We start from the raw sequence: 19225 nt of genomic DNA on the forward strand, positions 1-19225 counted from the left end.
TGCAGGATGTTAGACTGAGGCCTGGAGAGGTTATGTCCCTTGCCCAAGGTCTTTCAACCAGGTGTGTTGGACTCTGAAGTTCTTTCTCTCTCTCTCTCTCTTTTTTTAAGATTAAAAAAAAAAATTAATCTCTACACCCAACGTGGGGCTCCAACTCAGAACCCCGAGATCAAGAGTCGTGTGCTCTACCGACTGAGCCAGCTGGGCGCCCCTGAAGTTCTTTCTGCTGTGTTTCCCCTTCATCTCTTAGGCACTGAGAATAGACTTAACCGACTTCCCTGTGTTCTGTCGTGTCCTCTGCACATTGGTGTCCTCTGCGCATTGTGCAGAGTTTAACTGAGTAGGAAGCAGGGGACAGGTTGAATGCCTCCCCTCCCCGCCAAAGTTTTGCTCATGCCCCCTCCTGGGCAGCAGGCGAGGTGAGCCCTGCCCTAGGACCTCTCACCCAGCCCTTTGTGAAGAATTCCTGGCTAGTCCCTTGTGGCGCCTGGGGCCCCTGGGGCGAGGAGGGGGGGTGCAGGGGGTGGGCGGGAGGGCCTCTGCCTTCTCTGTCTTCCAGATAAAGGAGAAATCAGAGATCTGCAGGGCTCCTCAGCCCCTCAGTGGTATGAAGAACATAGACTTTTAAAGTCCTGTGGATGTGGTTTTGAATTCCAGTTTAGTTCAGTTGCCTCATCTGCAGAGTGATGTCATTTTCATTATGAGAATGTAAAAATTCAGGAAACAATGTGTCTGTCCCCATAGATGCTCCATAAATGTTCCTTGCTTCTCTGGACTCCCACGATCCGTACACTTACCTGGGTCCCAGGTGACTGTACCTGGGCTGTGGCCTCTGTCCAGAAGTTTGGCATTCTGACAGTGTGAGCTTTTGGGGAGCCCCGGGATGCCCAGGCCATGAGTGGCGGTCGATTGAGTCAATCATTCAAGATCTCACCGGCCAGTTCTTCTGCAGCAGGGGTTTGCTGGGAAGCCGGTTTGCGGAGCTAGCACCTGGGTGGGAGGGCCGGGCCCAGAGCTGGGTCAGCTAATGTGGCTGCCCTGCCTCCCCTGTGCGGGAGATACAAGCCACAGTGACCTCACTATCCAATGAAAAATCACTTTGCCAAGGTCACACACTGAGCCTCCTACTGCAAAACATGCTGCCAGCCTCTCGGGGTGACAGAAGAGGATCAAGGAGAGTTGGAGCAGGAAGGGACTTCCCAGTGCATGGCTCAGCCCTCCATTTGACAGATAGGGAAAACTGGGGCCCACGGAGGAAAGACGCTTGCCCAAGATAAGGCCCTCACAAAGAACTGGAGATGTTCCTGAGTATTAAAAAAAGAAGTTTTTTTCCACACCCCTGCCCAGTGTGCTCCCCTCCACTCACCCCAGACGAGCAGGAATTTCCACACTCCAGGACTTCCAAGCTCCTTCTGGGTGCAGTCGGAGTCGAAAAGTGGGGTTAGACATAACTTGACAACTGAAATCCTTCTGTGAATGGAAACAAAACATGTCCTCAGGAAACCGTGACCTTGGGCAAGTGACTCTCCTCAGAGCCATGGAGCTGGAAGCCTGCTACCCCGTGGCAGGGATGGTGAGACTGGCCAAGTTCCCCACCTCAAAGCGGTGTGGCTCTTTAGGTGGGAAGACCCTTTGTATGGCCACTTTGTGTGCACAGACAGTGTAAACATCTCCATTATGATCCTTGTCCCATGCTGAGCCTTTCAGGGACCCAACCCTTCTTCCCCAGCGCTGGGTCAGTCCCAAATCCCCCATAATCAGCTTGTGACTTCAGGGAGCTCAGCTATTCCCAGTGCCTCCTGGTCACGGGGTATCAGGGCCTAGAGCTCCTCTCTGGCTCTGAGGGTACAGGCCTCCAGTTCCCCCTCCCCCAGAGCTGGCAGAGCTGGGGAGACCTAGAACAAAGGGGGAAGTGTGCAGCATTGGCTTGGGACCTGCAGCCTCACCCTTCCCCCGCCTCACTTCTGGGCACACAGGTGACAAAGCCACTCAGTTTGGTAACCGGCGTCCCCTGGATGGTGGGAGGCTGCGAAGGCTCCTGGTAGGCCTCGTGGGCTCAGAGAGGCTGTGACCATGCTGGCAGGCCCAGGCCTGGCCACCAAAACAAACCTCTGATTGTTACCTCCCTCCGTGGGAGGGGTGGAGTGGAAGCCCAAGGCTCTGCTATCCAGCGGCCAAGCCAGGGAGGCAGCCGCTAAGGCATAAACGGTGGGGTTTTGTAGGAACTAAGCAGGGCTGCCAGGCCTTGAACTCGGAGCACAGTGAGGGCAGAGTGCACCCTCTCTAAGACCTTGGCACCAACACCTTGCTGGCTTTGGCCTCTCCAGGGCCTCGGTACCCTGGAAGGGGAGAGACCTCTTGCCAGATCCAGCTTATGGAACCTTTGGCCACTGAGGCCTCTGCTGGACAGGACGTGTCCCCAGATTGCCTATCCTAGAGCGGGCCTCCCGCTGGTATTTGGGAGTGGGCAGGAAGGGGAGAAACAGCTCTACCATTTGACCTCAGAGAAGCCACACCTTCTGTTGGAGCCTGTTTCCTCAGCTGCGGTGGGGATAATATCTGCCTCTCTGGGTCAGGTCGTAGATTCTTTGAAAATTACGGAAATGTGGGGCGCCTGGGTGGCTCAGTCAGTTAAGTGTCTGCCTCCTGCTCAGGTCATGATCCCGGGGGTCCTGGGATCAAGCCCCACATCCGGCTTCCTGCTCAGCGGGGGTCTGCTTCTCCCTCTCCCATACCCCCCCCCCCCGGCTTGTGCTCTATCTCTCTGTCAAATAAATAAATAAAATCTTTAGAAAAAATTACAGAAATGATGGAGTCAACTATAGAGAAGCATACAAAGTAAAAGAGTAAACGTCTTCTCCCGGTCCGGTTGTAATGGTTTGGTGTTTCTCCTCTTTTTGGGCATGTGTACGTGTGTGCCTATAATGGATGACACTTTCTCCATAGTTCTGTATGCCCTGCACGGCCCCTCCTGTTCATCCACCACCCGAGAGCTCAATATCTACAGACGTATTTGCTCTGCCCGTACAAGCAAGTGCCATTTATACAAGTTCGTTTTCCCCCCCTTCCTTACACAAAATGTACATCTGACACATTGTTTTCACCTTGCTTTTTCCCTTAACAGTCTCCCCTGGCACTCACTTCCAGTCAAGGACATACAGATGTTGCATTCTTTCCAACAGCTGCTTAATATTCCACTACAGCACTGTGATTAAGATATAGCACCCCCATCACTTTCTTTCCTCATACCATGTGCCCCCGATGTATCTTAGGTTTTTATTTTCTGCCCTCCCACCCCCAATTCAAATATCCAGTTTCAAGGAGGCAGGGCTTTGGTTTGGTTTATTGCCGAATGCCCATTGAATAAAATAGCGTTGGGAACAAGCATTCAGGTATTCGCTTTCCTCAGGAACGTATTATTAGGAAACCTCTCTTGTGGAGAAGAAGAGGTCTGGAGGGAGTGGGCTTTCTCAAGGTCATACAAGTCGGGGGAGCTGGGACTTAAACTTGTCTGCCGACAGGGACCTCTGCGAAATCCCATGGTCTGACCCAATGACTTTCACCAGGGTCGAATTGGGGCCTGTCTCACCCTTTGAATGGGTATCCGCTTTTCCGGATGTCTGGGACCTGCACACAGCCCCAGGAGCCACTTGTTTGCTTTAATGTTCCATTTTAGGACAGACACCTTTTTGGTTATTTGGAGAGGATGATCTGGTTTTATCTGGAAGGCTTTGAAAAGCCTATGCAGTTCATGGGCTAGGTTTGCACAGAGCAGTTCTTTTCTTTTTTTTTTTTTTGAGATTTTATTTATTTGAGAGAGAGCACAAGGAGGGGGAGCGGCAGGCAGAGGGAGAGGGAGAAGCAGGCTCCCCTCCCCTCCACCCTCCACCCCAGAAGCAGGGAGCCCGATGTGGGGCTGGATCCCAGGATCCCGAGATCATGACCTGATCCGAAGGCAGACGCTTAACCGACTGAGCCACCCAGGCGCCCCAACACAGAGCCATTCGGAGGACCTAGGGCTTCAAGCAGAAGCTGACAGACTTTTTCTGCTCTGTGGGCCCTGTGTACCATTGTAGTGCAAAAGCTGCAATAAACAATATATAAGTCAATGAGTGTGACCGTGTTCCAATAATACGTTATTCGTGGTCACTGAAATTTGAGTTTGGTATCATTTTCATGTATCACAAAATATTATTCTTTTTTTTTTCTTTTCCAGCCACTTAAAAATGGAAACTCCGTTCTTAGCTGGCAGGCTGGATTTGGCCAACAGGCCCTAGTTTGCCAACCTTGGCTTAGAGCAAGATCCACCCAAGTGGCCAGAGGTTTCTGAGCTTCGGCCTGGGCTGTCCTGGCTCAGACTGGGCAAGGCCCCAAAAGCTGCTAGAATAGAATTTGACCTACATAAGAAAGCACCAGGTAGGAACCTTGTTTCCTTCGGGGGCCAGTGCCCAGAAGCAAGGGGGAGGACACGAGCAGAAAGGGCATGGGATTTGGCCTCAGAGACCTACCAGAAGCGTCCCAGAAGCCGAGGACCTTCTGGTTATCCGCTTTTTCCTCTCCCAACGTTCCGTTTTCTCATCTGTGAAGTGGGAGCAGTCTCTCCCCCAGCGCGCATTCCTGGTGGTTAAATCAGGATGCGGAAGCGGCCCCTGGCATGGCGCCTGGGGCCTCACTGGTGCTCTGGGTACTGATAAAGGCAGCAGCTCCCTCCTCTCCTCTCTGCTGGCGAGACTGATGAGTGCCTCCTGCCCCCAGGGCCACCGTGGGGTGCACAGGAGGCTCAGCCATGCAGAAGTCCTGACATCACTGGAAGGCTCGAGGGATGGCCTCCAGAGGAGTAAATGCCTGAGGTCACCTGAAGGTTAGGCTTTGGAAGGGTGACCCATCACTCTTCTTCTTGAAAAGACTTGGCCGGATGGAAGCGGTCAGAGGGTAAACTGCCAGTCAAGGAATCCAAAGAACTCAAGTCCCAGCCCTGGCTTTTGTTTGCTGATGACCCTGGGAGTCTGCCCTCCGACCTTAGGCTCCCCATCTGTCACATGAGCCTGTTACAGCAATTCTGCAATGTCTCGGGCTTCGTTCTTTTTTAATGCCCAGAATTTTGTTCAAAGGAGATCTTGGGAAAAAAACCTACACAAAATAAATAAAAAGGGAGCTGTTATGGATTCCATACTCCCCTGCCTCATCCCCTCCCATCCTCCTTAGAACTTGCGGACCAAGTCCTGTGCTTCCGTGCCCGGCAGAAAACCACGTGGGAAGCTGTGGGAGGAGGATGGCATGGAAGCAGCGTCTGGATCGTGCCGACGCCGGGACCCTCTTCCTGCAGGGAATGCCCTCCCTCTGCCAATATTGACCAAGGGCCTGCTGCCGGCCAAGCCCAAGGCTGGAGCACGGTGCTGAGGAAGGGCACATGGGCATGGGTCAAAAGGCCACAGTGCTTAGCAAGTTACGTGACGCGGCCAGTGTGCCATCTGTCATCCCAGTGTGTGGGAGGAGAGGTCCCAAGGCTAACGCTGCATCAGTGGCTTCCCAGGAGAGGGAGGACCCTCGTGCTGGGATAGGGCTGATGGAGGTAGGGGGTGTGAAGTCCTCTATGCTGGACCCTGAGCCTGGGCCCTTGCTGAACTGAGAGGCCTACGGCACTCCTAGGAGAGCTTGGATTTGAATTCGGGTCTGCCTCATTTCAGCAAGTCCTGGGAGTTGGGAGTTACTACTATTAGCCTGTTTCTGCCTCTCAGAGCTGATGTTCCGGTACCCATCAAATGGCTGAGGTAAAATCTGTTAGGATGAGCACTGTTCTGGCCAAATGGATACCCATAGAGCCTGTTTTGCCTGAAAGCTAAATTCAGAAGTGGTTTGTTTTATGAATGTTCTGTACTGTGCCCTTCCCTGGGCAGTCTGGCTGCAGAGGTGGCTAAGACTCAGGGCCCCATTCTTGGGGGGAGTTCCCAGACTGGTGGGTGAACAGCAGATGGGTATTCTCAACTGCTAGAAGCAAAAGCTGGAGACTGTAGAGGACACAACCAGGGCAAAATCCTGCAAGAGGGTGGGATGTTTTAGAAGGTAGCCTCAGCCCCAGGGTGGTCACAGAGGGGTGCCCAGGGTAGGCTCCTGGGGGTCACAGATTCCAGACTCCACACTGCTCCTCCACTCTTAAAGAAGGCTTCACAAGAAAGCCACAGCTGTGGGTTTATTCCCCTTCTCTAAGTCGCCACCAAGTCATCCATCAGCTTGGCACCTAAAGAAACGTGGAATGAATGGATTTCGTCATGGCACTTCAGTTGCAGCCACAGAGCAGGTGAGGGCAGATGGTGCCGTGGTGGCCCAATGGAGGGTGGCTTCCCATCCTTCCCGGATGCAGCAAATGCTTGGCAGGTGAACCCTGCAGGCTCCATGATGGCCACTGATACAGAACTTGACAGCAAATCTTTAGGGGGCTCTGATCCCCATTTCCTGTGTGATCCCCATTTCCTGTGTGAGGAACCTGAGGCCAGAGGTCTCCATGTGTCCCAGCTCCCAAGTGAAGCAGTTCTCTGTCTTTCAGCCTGGTCTCCGGATTCTCATCTGGGGTGGGTGCTCCTCCCCTGCATCTAGCATCCGGCCACACTGAGCACTCCCTGTTTAATCCGGCAGAATCAGGCCCCTCTTCTTCCCGCTGCACGTACTGTCTCTGCATGTCCTTCACGGCCCAATTCCAGTGTCACCTCCTGGGAACCTATTTGATTGTCCCCAGGCAAAATTAGAAGTCTTTCCTTCCAGGGCTCCCACAAGGCCTTCTCGCACCCCGCTGTTGGAACTCCGACCACACAGGCCTCCCCACTTGCCCAGGAGCCTCTTCCTTGATGTCAGGACGGGGGCCTGTGTCATCCAGGGACTGGAGCATGGGTCACTGAGCATGCGTGAGTCCTAGTGCTGCAGCCTGCCGGCGTGGCTGTGGGTATAACCAGGGAGTGGGTAGGCAGGTTTTCTAAAGCAGAATTTGACCCTGACCTGCCTATGGCAATTCCAGCGCAGGGGTCTGTCCTTGGTTCCCAGTAGCCCCCACTGCCAGAGGCCACAGCTGCTCAATGGGGCCCCAAGGGTAACTTCAGAGTCGCAGACACCCCTGGAACATCAGAGCCAGCCTGAAAATGGAGCCTGTAATAATAGGACTTACCTCTCGCAGAGCCCCTGCTGCGGTGCTGTTTATTTCCTGGTCCACGGGTCATCTATATTGTTTTTCACTTATATTTTTATCTAAATGCTTTGTTCTAAGTAATATGAAACCAAGGGGCTTATAAGTGAATTCTTTTGAATAGGTGATACATTCACATGGTTCAAAATTCAAAAACATGCAGAAGGGTGTTCCACCCAGCCTCTGCCATCCAGATCCCCCAAGGTACAACATTACCTTTCTTACGTGTTTCTTTTTTTTTTTTAGGATTTTGTTATTTTTATCTATTTGACAGAGAGAGACACCGCGAGAGAGGGAACACAAGCAGGGGGAGTGGGAGAGGGAGAAGCAGGCTTCCCGCGCCAGATGCGGGGCTCGATCCCAGGACCCTGGGATCATGACCTGAGCCGAAGGCAGACGCTTAATGACCGAGCCACCCAGGCGCCCCCTTAATGTTATTTTAAGTAGGTAGATAGGTATGTTCTGCCTCACCTCCCATCCTCATCATTTCCTCTTTTTTTTATACCAAAGGTAGCATGCAACACACTGCTGTGAAGCTAGCTTTTTCCTTAATATATCTGGGGAAGTGTCCCAAATCAGTATGTGAAGAGCTTTCTTTTTTTTCTGTATTCTATGATATAGCTATGTCACATTTTATTAAATCATACTTATATTTATTCTAGTGTGAACTAGAGAGATATATATGTGGCACAGCATTAGTACCGCGCTCTGGACAAGCCGGTGGAAAACCCCGAGCTAACACGTGACTCATCAGGCAGAGCCCTCACATGGTGGCCTTCAACAGCCACTCTTCAGCCCTCCTTCCTCCACGCTCAGTGCCTTGTGACAGTCTCTGCCTTCATCCCAGCGGTCACCCGATGAGCTTAGCTTGGCTGGGGCCCACAGAGGACATCTGTCAGGTGCTCTCCTTGCCCACACAGGGCCGATAGCCCTGGGTCTGGAGGCTCCCTGGGGAGCTAAGAGAAGGGAAACTTTGGAAGCAGTGCGGCCCACCATGAGGAGTGCCCCGGCCTAGGATGAACGTCTATAGAGTTGGGCCAGGAAGGGGCCAGGTGGCCCGGTGGGAAGGATGGTCCCAGCACTCATCTGGTGAAGAATGGACTCCACTTGAGCACTCAGGCTCACGGAAGCCTCTTGCTCTTTCTCAGCCTCTGATGTGGGAACCTTGGCTTTTGCAGTCGTTGGCCTGACCGCTTCTAGAGAATGAAAAGACCATGCTAGGAACCTGTCTGATTAGCCTAGCTATAAGCCCAGTGCTGTCTGTGAGGATCTTGAAGTCAGGGTTGTTTCTGGGTTCTGTGGGGAAACTGAGGCCAAAGGCTGTGGCTCGGTGCTTCCCGACCTTCCCCTCTAGTGCCCAGCCTGGTGTGCTTCACACACAGTCATTGCTTTTGGCGGCCCCCAACCCCCCAATTTCATGCTCTCGCAACCAGTTAAGGGCCGGCTTTATGTCATATTTCTTGGCTTCTTCATGTTGAAAGGCAGAAAAGAAAAGTCCTTTCCCTTTCTCCAGCAAGGCACCTTGCTCGCCCAGGGCTCTCCTCCCTGCTGGCCTCTTCCCTGCCTGCAGCCTTCACACCCAGGCCACCGGGGGACAGAGATCCACCACGCTTTTTCTCCCCCAACCCTTTGCCCATTGAAACACCTTGGCCCAACACTCTTACTCACCCGGAGTCGTGTACTTTTCCAAAGCACATTCCTGGCTGTTCCATCATCTGTGTCCACACAACCCTGGGAAGCTCATGGTCTGCAGATGGTTGCAATGAGTTGGGGAGTCAAGAGCCCTGAGCTCCACCCTGGCTCTTTGCAGACTCCTGAGTAATCTGGGACTTGTCTCTGCCTCTCAGGACTCAGTTTCCTGCCCTGTGAATGGAGGGAGGGGAAGGCAGGACCACATCTCCAGTGCCGCCAAGCATGACTGTTCCCGCCTTGCACGCAAGCAGATGGGGGTCCAGGCAGGATTGGGGAAGGGTGGCAGCTTGCTGGGATTCAGGTCTGCTGGAATCAGAAGCCAGCACTTTCCAGTCCAAATCCAGGTGCTTCCCCTTCCCTATGCTGTTCCTCCCACATAATTTGGCCCCCCTTGCACAGGGGAGTTGATTCCTGGGCCTCCCAAATAGGGTCTGGAGCCACCTGGACCCAGGGCATGGCTCCACCAGAGGAATGAGACTCCAGAGGGCCAAGACCTGGCTACAGAGAGAGAGAAGACCCGAATTCCCTTCTCTCCCCAGGAGTGAGTCTGGCCAGCCCGGTGTCTAGAAGTCAGCGGGGCTGGTTTGGGCATCCGAGGTCAGGAAGTGGCCGAGTTTCCTGGGGGAAGGACTGGTGTGGTGCCAGGAGCCAGGCCAGCTATCTGAGCATGGGAACCTGCCAGGCCAGGCCCTGCCCTGTAGTAACCTGGGCCCAGACATGCCTGTAATGGGATGGGGTTTTTTGTCTCTGCAGAAGCTGACAGGCCGTCTCATGCTGGCCGTGGGAGGAGCAGTGCTTGGCTCCCTGCAGTTTGGCTACAACACTGGAGTCATCAATGCCCCCCAGAAGGTGAGTCCTGTGCCTCCCTTAGCTTATCAACACCAGCTTGCTCTGCTGGGCACTGCACACCCCACAGGTTCACCCTGCCTCTTGGCTGTCAGTCATTTACATCAGTTCACCATCTGCTCCCGCCAGCCAATTTGCTGACCCTGAACAGGTCAGAAACTCTTGGCTTTGGCCTTGGAATCCTGGGGCTGCAAAATCGTGGGGGCTTTATGAGTCATCTTGACCAACCTCCCATCCAACACAGACGTTTGTAATCATCAAAGCAATGCTTGATATAATGACACTCTCAGGTTCCAAAGGGCTTGGTGGTGCTTATCTCCTTGCTGCTCACACGTTCTCCAAGGCAGGTGGGGAGAGTGGCCAGAGCAAGGAAACCTGCCCGGCATCACCCAGCTAGGCCGGGATGGAGCTGGTATCCAACCCCAGTCTGCCTTGGAGCCCTCCCAACCGGGTGGTCCCCAAGCGTGCGCTCACACCCGTCCACAAGCAGCACCCTCCTTTGTAAGGCCACCTGTTCCACTTGGAAACAGCCTCCTTCCCCTGGAGGCCCTATGCCAGTCCAAGTAAAAATGGTGTCTCACCCTAGGGAACCCTAGGGAGTAGGGGTCTGTGCTTCCTTCCTTCTCCCCGCAGCACATCCCAGATCTGTCCTCACTTGTTCCCTTGAGTATCAGGACTGGGAGGAACCCCCCGAGACCACCTCCAGCTCAGCCCACTTGCTTTAGGGAGGAGAGACGAGGAAAGGGGTCAAGGGGCAGGAAAGGAAACCGTAAGGCGTGCCTTCTCGATACCAGCCTTTTTGCATATGTTTATGAGGTTGGGTGGTGAGTTCCATTTTATAGATCCAAAGACCAAGGCCCTGGGCAGATGAAATAACCAACAGGTTCAAGGTCACATAGCTGGTGAATGGTGGATTCAGAAGCCAGACTGTTTCCACAGTCTCAGGCTGTCTTCCTGACTAGCTGCCTTGTCAGGTGAAAAATCTGTACCTTCCTGGGGAGGATGAAATGAGAGTGGACAGTCCTGTTAGGACCACATTCTGTTGTCCAGAGGGTGAGGCTAGAAAGTGAGTGTGGCAGGCCCCTGAGGACCAACGGCTCGTCCAGGGGAGCTGGGCAGTGTCGGGAGTCAGAGCTGGTCCTCCTCCAAATAGGCGGAGGGTGGCTGTGGGGGGCCACGCCTCATGTCCGGGAGCAGGTCACCAGGAAAGCCTGGCCTGCTGAGTCATGCTCAGCATGGTCCGCTGCAGCGGAGGTGACAGGACTTTTCCAAACTTGTCTGAAATGGCGCCCATGCTTGGAACAGCCCCAAGCCCTGCTTTAGCTAAGTGTTCTGAACAGCTCCTGCCAAGGTGTGTGCCTCCGAGCTGGCTCCATTTGGGAATCATACAGATGGAAATTCTGCACAGTCTTAGAGGGTGGTTGACTTCTGCACTTGATTGCCCTTTGGGGTCCCCTGGACACTCCTGATTCTGATGTGTTTTATCTGGGATGCTGTTTGGCCATTGAATGTTTAACACACCCCAACTGATCCTAATGTGTGGCCAAAGTCAAGAGCTCCTGGGTTAAGTGATGTCTCAACTGTGATCACCTAGTGAGTTAATGACAGGATGAGGACTCTGAGATCAGGATAGAAGTGTTTTCCAGAAACAGAACAGAGTTGGGTAGGCAGAGGAGAGACTGGTGTGTCTAGGGTAGGGTGAGCGGGAGGAGAACGAAGGCCGGGAAGACCAATAAGGTAAGCCCAAGCCTGGCTTACAAAGGGCCTTGTGGGCAGATTTCATCTACAAAATATTAGCCACTGGCCCGGCATGGCACCATCAGGATGGGCACGTGGGCACCAAGTCGTGGGCCAAGCGAGGAGTATGGACTTCAGAGTGAGGACAATAGGGACTCATTGAAGAGGACAGATAGAATCAGATTTGCATTTTAGGGAAAGGATTCGGGCATCTGGGCGGTGGGAGGGATCTGAGAATGGGAAATGAGAGATAGGGAAATAGTGAGAAAGCTGCTTTGGAGTAGGGATAGGAAAACAAACACCAAGCAGGAAGAGTGGGCAGGATTTGGTCATCAGTTCAGTGTGAGGACAGGAGTAGGGTTTAAAAGTGGCTTCTGGGTTTCTGGAGGGGGAGCAGATATGGGAGGAGCTGAGTGGTGCGGGAGGGACATGCAAGAACTGAGGTTTGCTGAGACGGAGAAATACAGGAAACATTTGGACATGGGATCTGTTCCTCCTGCAGGTAGTCAGCTGGAGAACAACTGGGAGTTGGTCAATGGTATCCAAATAGCAGGAGAAGGGGAGGTCCTAGAGACTGGGATAAAAAGAGGAGTTGAGTAATAGGGTGAAGGAGTGCTGTCAGGTGCCCCAGAGGGTGAGCTGGACAAGTCAGCCCATATTGCCCAATGCCAAAGACCGGATGGTGCCCCTGTGGTGACCAAAGGTTGACTGGGTGGAACCGTGTGGGTAGAAACCTCCCTGCAGCTGGTTGAGGAGGGAGGGGGGATGGGAAAGAGTAGGGAGGGTCCTTCCAAGAGATTTTGTGGAGAAGGAAGAAAGGAGGGTGGTGGTTGGAGGGTGGTCCATCTGGGGTGCCTTTTCACATGTGAAGACTTCAATTTTTAAATGTGCCATCAGGAATCAGCAGAGGGGGTGAGGGCGAGATGGGGAGGGGTCTAGGGAGGCAGGGGCTGAAGGGGAGCAGGGGCACCGGGGTTGCGTCCGGCTGCGAGCAACTCCCGAAGTTGCAGATGCGGACAGATCCACGGTGCGGTTCTCCGGTTCTTGGGGCCTCCCGCCGCAGCAGAGACCGGCGGAGGGCGAGAACAGCTGAGGAGGGCGGCTGGGGCAGCTGGCCAGGGCGGCCGGCAGGCCTGGTGGGCGGCACAGCGGGCGCAGCCGAACTGGAAACGGCGTCGATGGCAGCATTTGTGGGCGCCTGTCCAAAGCTCACTTCAGGAGCCCGCCGCCGAGGCCCGCAGCGGAGCGGGGTTCCCGGGGTGCGCCCGCGCCCGTGTTTACGCCTGCACCTCGCACGCACCTCCCGCGAGCCTGGCCCTAGTCCTTCCAACCGGAGCCGATTCGCCGTGATACACCTGGCCTCTGAAGAGGGGGTAGGATGGCAGGAGAGTAAGCGATGACGGCCGGGCCGGTGACTCAGGCCTGCTGACACTTTCACTCCACAAGGGCTGCGCCAGGCCCTGTCCCAGACAGAAGGGAGGGGTAGAGCTGTGACACACGGTCTGAGCTGGGCCCCACCCCACCCGGCCCAGCCCTAACCTCCCAAGACTCCAGGGGGCGGGGGAGACTCCTGGGAAGAGCCAGGGCATAATTAATTGGGGGGGGGGTGGCTTCCCAATTAATGGAGGGCTTCGGGGTGCCTCCGGAGCAGAGAGAGGAAGGCAGGCTAATGCTGGCGTGGGGGGGTGGGGTGGGGGGGCGGTCTTTCAAGGAGGAGTTAGCAGCTGGGCAGGCCCTGAAGGGGAGTCGGGAAGGAGGGACAGGTGGCCCAGGCAGTGGGCACGGCCCCTGCGGAGGTGCAGTGGCAGGAAGCGTTGCCCTGATGAGGAACTGCCCCCACCGCAACCGACCGTCTGTGTAAAACTTAGGAAGAGGCCCTGGGCTGGTGCCGTCCGCCCGCTCTTTGAAGGAGACTGCGCCCCACTAATGGTGAGGATGCCAGAAGCTGGGGCTCCTCCATAAAACAGGCCCCAAAGGGCTTCCTCCTGGAAGTGGTTAATTAATCATAACATTATCTTAAATGTTTACAGGGCATCTTCTGGTAAATTATCGCTTCACGGGCAGCCCCACAAGGTGGGTGGGGCTGGGTTATCTTGCCTTCTTCGAAAGGAGGAAGCTCAGGCTGGTGAGGTCACTTGGAAAGTGAGAGGCTGAGGTATGGGTGGCCTCCACGCCTCACCAGGGAGGGATGACCACATCCCTGTGACGCCCCTGCCAGGCCTCCTGTCTCCTGGGGAGGGGGAAGGAGGGAAGCCCAGCCACAGAGAGAGCAAAGAAATGAACAAGGCATCCTGACCACCATCCTGGGTGGAGAGAACTGCCTCTCCCTTCCCCAGATGGCTGAATTGCCAACAGAGATGATGAAAGGCCATTCAGAATCCATGAGTTCCTGGCCAAGGGACAGTGTCAGGCAGGTCTCGGAATAAGGCATCCTCAGAAACCAGAGTTGGGGTTGGAAGGGGCCTGATGGTCCACTGGCTCAGCGTTCCTTGTTTGACAAAGGAGGAACTTGGCCTGGAAAGCAGACGAGGTCTCCCCAAGATGACCCAGCTTGTGAGTGAAAGTATTAGAGGCAAGACCCACGTCCCATCAGAGCTCTCTGCCTACTGGGGCTGCACTGGGCTCCGGGCTCCAGGCTTCAGGCTCTAGGCTCTAGGCAGCGTCTCCTTATGGCCGTCAAGACCCAGAGAGTTCTGGGTCCCTCGCCTCTCCCCTTCACCCATCCCCACTAACACAAGTCCTTACAGCTTACTGTGCGCCAGGCCTTACTCTCAGTGCTTCAGAAATCATCCTTCAGTTGTTTCTTATAATGACATCATTAGGTAGGCCCTAGAATCCCTGTTTTATAAGAGAGTGAGGGCACAGAGATGTTAAGCAATTAAACCGGGGACACACAGCTAGTAAGCGGCAGAGCTGGGAGTCTGGCTCGTCTGCATCCTTGCCCACCACAGGAATGGCAGTTTTACACTACAGTCAGATGGGCACCCAAACACCGTTTCACACACCTACAACTGCTACCCAGCTGGTCCCTCTTGCTCTGACTTCCAGGCCAAGTCAAGCTCAGTCATGCACAGACTTCTCAACGGTTTCCCACACGCAGTTGCACAATCTCTTACACCATTGCAGCCTGTCACAGCTACATCATCGCTTCAGCCCTTCAGATTCATGGCTTGTTTATCAATTAGTGACAACTCTTTCTATTCCCAGCCCCGTTGCTGGGACCCAGTGACACAGATAAATCAGACACCCCCCACATTGAAGTTTAGTCTAGAGGGGACACATGTCTCCTCGTGATGAACTGTCTCGGGGCAGCTATGGATGAAAGTGTGGATGAGCCCTGTGGGAGCAGAGAAGGGGGAGGGAGAAGGTACCTGGCCCAGAGAGCAGGGGCCAGATAGTTCTTTGGTGTTGTGGGAAGCTGGCCCACGAGCAGCATTCCCGCCAGTGTGACAACCAGCAGCGTCTCCACACATAGCCAGCTGTCGCTGCAGGGCCCGATGGCCCCTGTTTGAGAACCACTGCACTAGAGAAGGAGGGGTGGCTTCAGGAAGGCTTTCTGGAGGAGTATTTGTGTATTCTCGGCTCCTCGGGGAGAAGGCCGAGGAGCAGCACAAGCAGGAACTGCAGAGATGTGGGGAGCCTGGGGGGTGTGGGGTCAGGGGAGGGCAGTGGGGAGCCAAGAAAGGCTGTGAGCAGGGCCTGCCACAGGGATGGGAAGATCCCTCTGCTGGCAGGGGAGGCTCCGGAGGCCAGGGACCAGTGAGGAGGCCAGAGCAAAGGCCTGGCCTGTGTTTAGAGAGAAGCCGTGTCAGGGCTCTTCCGGAGAAGCAGCATGGGTGGTGGGAACCTCTACTAGGGGTTGGGGCCCAGCTTCGAGCTCCATCTGGCTTCTCCGCCTCTTCTGCAGGCCCCAGGAGGGGCCCAGGGGACCTAGCAGGTGGGGCTATCAGTCCCGGCCCACCTGTAGCATCTGACCCTCGGGCATGGCTGAGAGTTGCTATGGAGACATAAACTCTGGACGGAGGGTGGATAGCTGTGGGGGAAGGGAAACCAGGGAATAGGAAGTTGGGGTGAAGGCCAGGCTGAGGGACTGAACTGGACTAGCTGGCCCTTTCTTCTTTCTAACTGGAGCTCAGAGCTTAGGTGGCTTTTTAACACCTTCACCCCCCCCCCCCGCCCCCCCAGGAACATCTAGGACAGAGAAGAGAGGCTGGAGAAGGAGCTCTAACTCTCCCTCACAGGATAATCTAGAAGACCCTGGGGTAGAGGAATCTACAGGGAACGATGTTGAGACCAGCCAGAGGTTCCAAAGCATACCCCTTCTCTTGGCAGTAATCTAGAATTCTAGATCAAGGGTTGGCAGGGAGGCCAAATCAGCTAGCAGCTGTTTTTGTATGGCCCATGCAGTAAGAATGGTTTTTACATTTTTAAAGGGTTGGGGGTGGTGGAAAAAAATCAGCAACTGTGCCCATATGTGGCCAGCAGACCCTAATATTTTCTATCTAGCCTTTTACATAAAATGTTTAGCAATCTCTGCTCTAAACTTTGACTTGTATGCTTCCTGCTGACAGGGAACTCACTACCTGTGAGGCAGGCAGTCTCATCCTCTGAAGCCTAGAAAGCTTTTCTTCCCTGAGCTGAAGTCTGTGTCCGGGGCTCTGTAGACCTGCTGGGTTTCTGTGCCTGGGGCAGCCAGGCAGGGTCCGAGGAAAGACTCCCTGAGGCAGGCGCCTGGTTCCTTCAGGTCCTTTCTGGCACTGTAAATTCCTTAGGATGATGCTTTGTCTTCAGGCAGTTTAGAAATGGGAAACCCTGTCTGCCCCTAGTGCTCCTCTGAAGATGGCAGCTTCTCTCCTTGAAAGGACAATGGTGGCATGAGTAACAGCTTATTCTGTATGCTGGGCAGCAGACTCCGCCTCATGCCCAGGGCCTGACTGCAGACATCGCCCAGACACAGAGGAAGTCAGAACTTCCTCCGCAGACAGGCATGCATGTGGTCCTTTTCCCACAGTTGCCCAGGCCGGGAGAAGAGGAGAGGGGGGGATTCCCGAGGAGTCAGATGTGATGCAAGCTTCCCCGCACCCCAGGAGAATTGCAGGCTAAGGAAAATCTTTTTACTGGGAACTATCTAGTCCAAGGGATCTCAGCTGCCCAGAGCAGGCCCGCTTCGCTACACAGACCCCTACAGTGTCGCCGAGTGGGCATCTGCCTTCTAGGGTCAGTCAGTAGGGTGATTGGACAGAGATCCTTCATAGTCTCAACTCCCGAGAGCCTGATGCCATGGTAGTCCCCCTTCTTTCTCCCAGCGTGCAAGCACTCACACAGACCCTCGGGGGCGTGGGGGGAAGGCTGGGAATGGGCTAGGAAGGGAGCAGAGATGCAGATGGATGGCTAAGCCTGGCACATTTGACGTGCAGGGCTTTGATGCCATGATGGGGAGTAATTAATCATGGGAAGCAGAATCGCTTCGGTGGATGGGAGGAGTCAGGAGCAGAATCCAGGCGAGACCTAGGGCAGGTGCTGCATGGGTAAGAATTGGCAGGACCTGGTGATTGATTGGATGCGGGGTGGCAGCAAGATTGAGGGTATCGCCCAGGCTAGTGAGGAGCATGTGAGGTGGGGGCTTTCAGAAGCACGAGCCAGGCCTTACCTCAAACAGGAGCTAGGCTGTGGAGGCTGCCGGTGACCCTGTTGGGGAGACTGGGTCTGTGGGGTCCTTTTGAGGGAGTAGGCTCTTCTTCACTTAGGGGCACTCAGCCACCGCTAGGATGGATATTGAGGGCACTGACTGGGTGGAAGGTGATCCCAGAACTTCTCCCTGTGTAGGCTTCTGATTCTCCAGGGACTCCCTGCCTTTCCTGGGACCAGGGCCAGCTCAGCCCCACGTGGGGCATGGACCCCCAGCAGGAACAGGACACAGAGTCCCCACACCAACAGCAGAAATGGAAAACCAGACATAGCTTCTTCCCAAAAATCTCAAGTGCCAGATCAAAAGGCAGGAATACACTGCACAGCCTCAGTTTGGCCAGGAAGTGCCGCTGGGGGCTGGAAAGGATGAGCCTGGGGCCACGGGGAAGGGGAAGGGGAAGGGGGCAGGCGGCTCACCCTTACCCACCTCTATTAAGTGGTCTGAGTAGCAGGGGAGCTCATGAGCTGTTGAGCTAGCTCTGGACAAGGTTGGGTCCCTCTGCTTTGTTACCACAAGCAGCACACTTAACTGGGGAGGGGAGCCCCTGGGAATGTGGTCTTCTTATTGGATGCCTCCGCATCTCCAGCCAGCCCCCAGGAAGAGGGTTAAAGACCTGAGCTGCTGAAACCGAAAGCTCAGCCTCACATCTTTAAGCTCATTTAGGGAGTAAGCCCTTACTCAGCACTTGTGGACTCTGCACACAATTCAGGCAATTCCGTTAGCTGACTTCTTGGCAAAAATCAAAATGATAGGTGGAGAGTTCTCTTGAGACATTATCTGAACCACGGGGGGCAGAGGAAGACCCTGGGAACTACAGAATGCAAACATGAAAGGTTATCTGGGGCAAATACCTCTCCCTGCCCCGGTGGAGAGCCCCAAGGGCAGCAGAGTGAGACTGACGGAGGGAGAGAGATTTCCACCCCGATGATGGGTCCTCAGTGGGGCGAGTGTCATTTATCTGGACAGTCCCCTTATCCAGGACAGCCTGTTCTCTGCAGAGCTTGATAAATGGAGCATCACTTCTCTCAACCAGTCCTCCTCGGGGGTTGTTGTTAGCTCTAGAAGAACAGAAGCACTTTGTTTTGTTTGTTAAAATCTGCCTTCTTTCTGCCCCCAGCAGAAGCAGGGGCTCCCAGGAGGAGAGCCTGAGGCCTTCTCTTCATTTCAGCCTCCCATTCACTCACCAGGCGGGGATAGGCCCCAGTGTAAATCCACTGGGGTCCCCGCCCCCAGGGAGGACAGACCCCTGGGACCCTTTGAGCTGGATCTCACAAGGTTTCAGCATGGTTAAGGCAGGATGGGCCCTCTAGGCGGAGTAACCGTGGAGAGTGTGGAAATGAGTCCTAGAGCCGAGGTAGAGACGGTGGGAGGGGGGGAGGTCGGGCTGATATCTGACCGGAGCCTTGACTTTGAATTATGGGATGCAGGGTTGACTGGATCTTGTCAGCGGTCTGCACTGCCCTTGGGTCGGTCCTGGAACATGATGGGGTCCCTTGGCTCGGGGGTGGTGCCAGGCACCGCGCAAATACTCTGTCTCATTAATCCCCTGCAGCACTATGAAGCGGATATTGCTAATGTTGCTGTTTGAGATGAAATAATTTGCCCGAGGTCACAGTTGAGATATGTGGTAGAGCTGGGACCTGAACTCAGTTGTTGTCCAGGTTCCTAACCCCTGCACTCTCTGGCTTCCCTGGGACAGACGAGTAGATCATGAGGGCTGCCTCCTCCGCTCCCCACCCCCATGTCAACCCATCCTAACCCCCTGGAGCCTGGCCTCCTGTCAGGTATCTCCAGACCTGGGACAGATCATGGCAGCAGGGTAGGAAAAAGGTAGTGGCCAAGGAACCATTGCAACTGTGGGGCCAGGCCCAGCATACTCGATGGGCAGTCCTGGGACCGAGGGCCTCAGTTTCCCCCCTTGGCAATTGTGGCTACCCACCACCTCCTCTTCTGCTAGACCCCTGGGGCTTGGGAGGGTTAGGGAGGTCCAGGAGCAGTGGCATGGTGGTTGTGCAAGAGGCTGTGCACTGCTGCGTGCAGAGGGACTTGCAGCATGCATGTGGGGAGGGCTGTTAGGACGGGCTGGG

The 19225-nt window shown here is 54.8% G+C and overlaps 1 protein-coding gene across 3 annotated transcripts in view; it reads left to right on the top strand.

The window, feature by feature from the left end:
• Positions 1-19225, top strand: part of SLC2A1 (solute carrier family 2 member 1) — a 28284-nt gene that overhangs the window by 2533 nt on the left and 6526 nt on the right. The window contains exons 2-3 of one of the 3 annotated variants that reach the window (XM_078073280.1): positions 4217-4416; positions 9620-9715. In XM_078073280.1, coding sequence (XP_077929406.1) covers positions 9638-9715 — 78 coding nt within the window. In that variant the 5' untranslated portion in view covers positions 4217-4416; positions 9620-9637. Of the gene's footprint in view, positions 1-4216; positions 4417-4463; positions 6299-9619; positions 9716-19225 lie in introns of those variants that run through there. The other 2 variants (XM_036073453.2, XM_036073454.2) reach the window with 2 other exon arrangements.

The sequence above is a fragment of the Halichoerus grypus genome, chromosome 5 (genome assembly GCF_964656455.1).
Source record: "Halichoerus grypus chromosome 5, mHalGry1.hap1.1, whole genome shotgun sequence".
In the NCBI taxonomy this organism is placed as follows: domain Eukaryota; kingdom Metazoa; phylum Chordata; class Mammalia; order Carnivora; family Phocidae; genus Halichoerus; species Halichoerus grypus.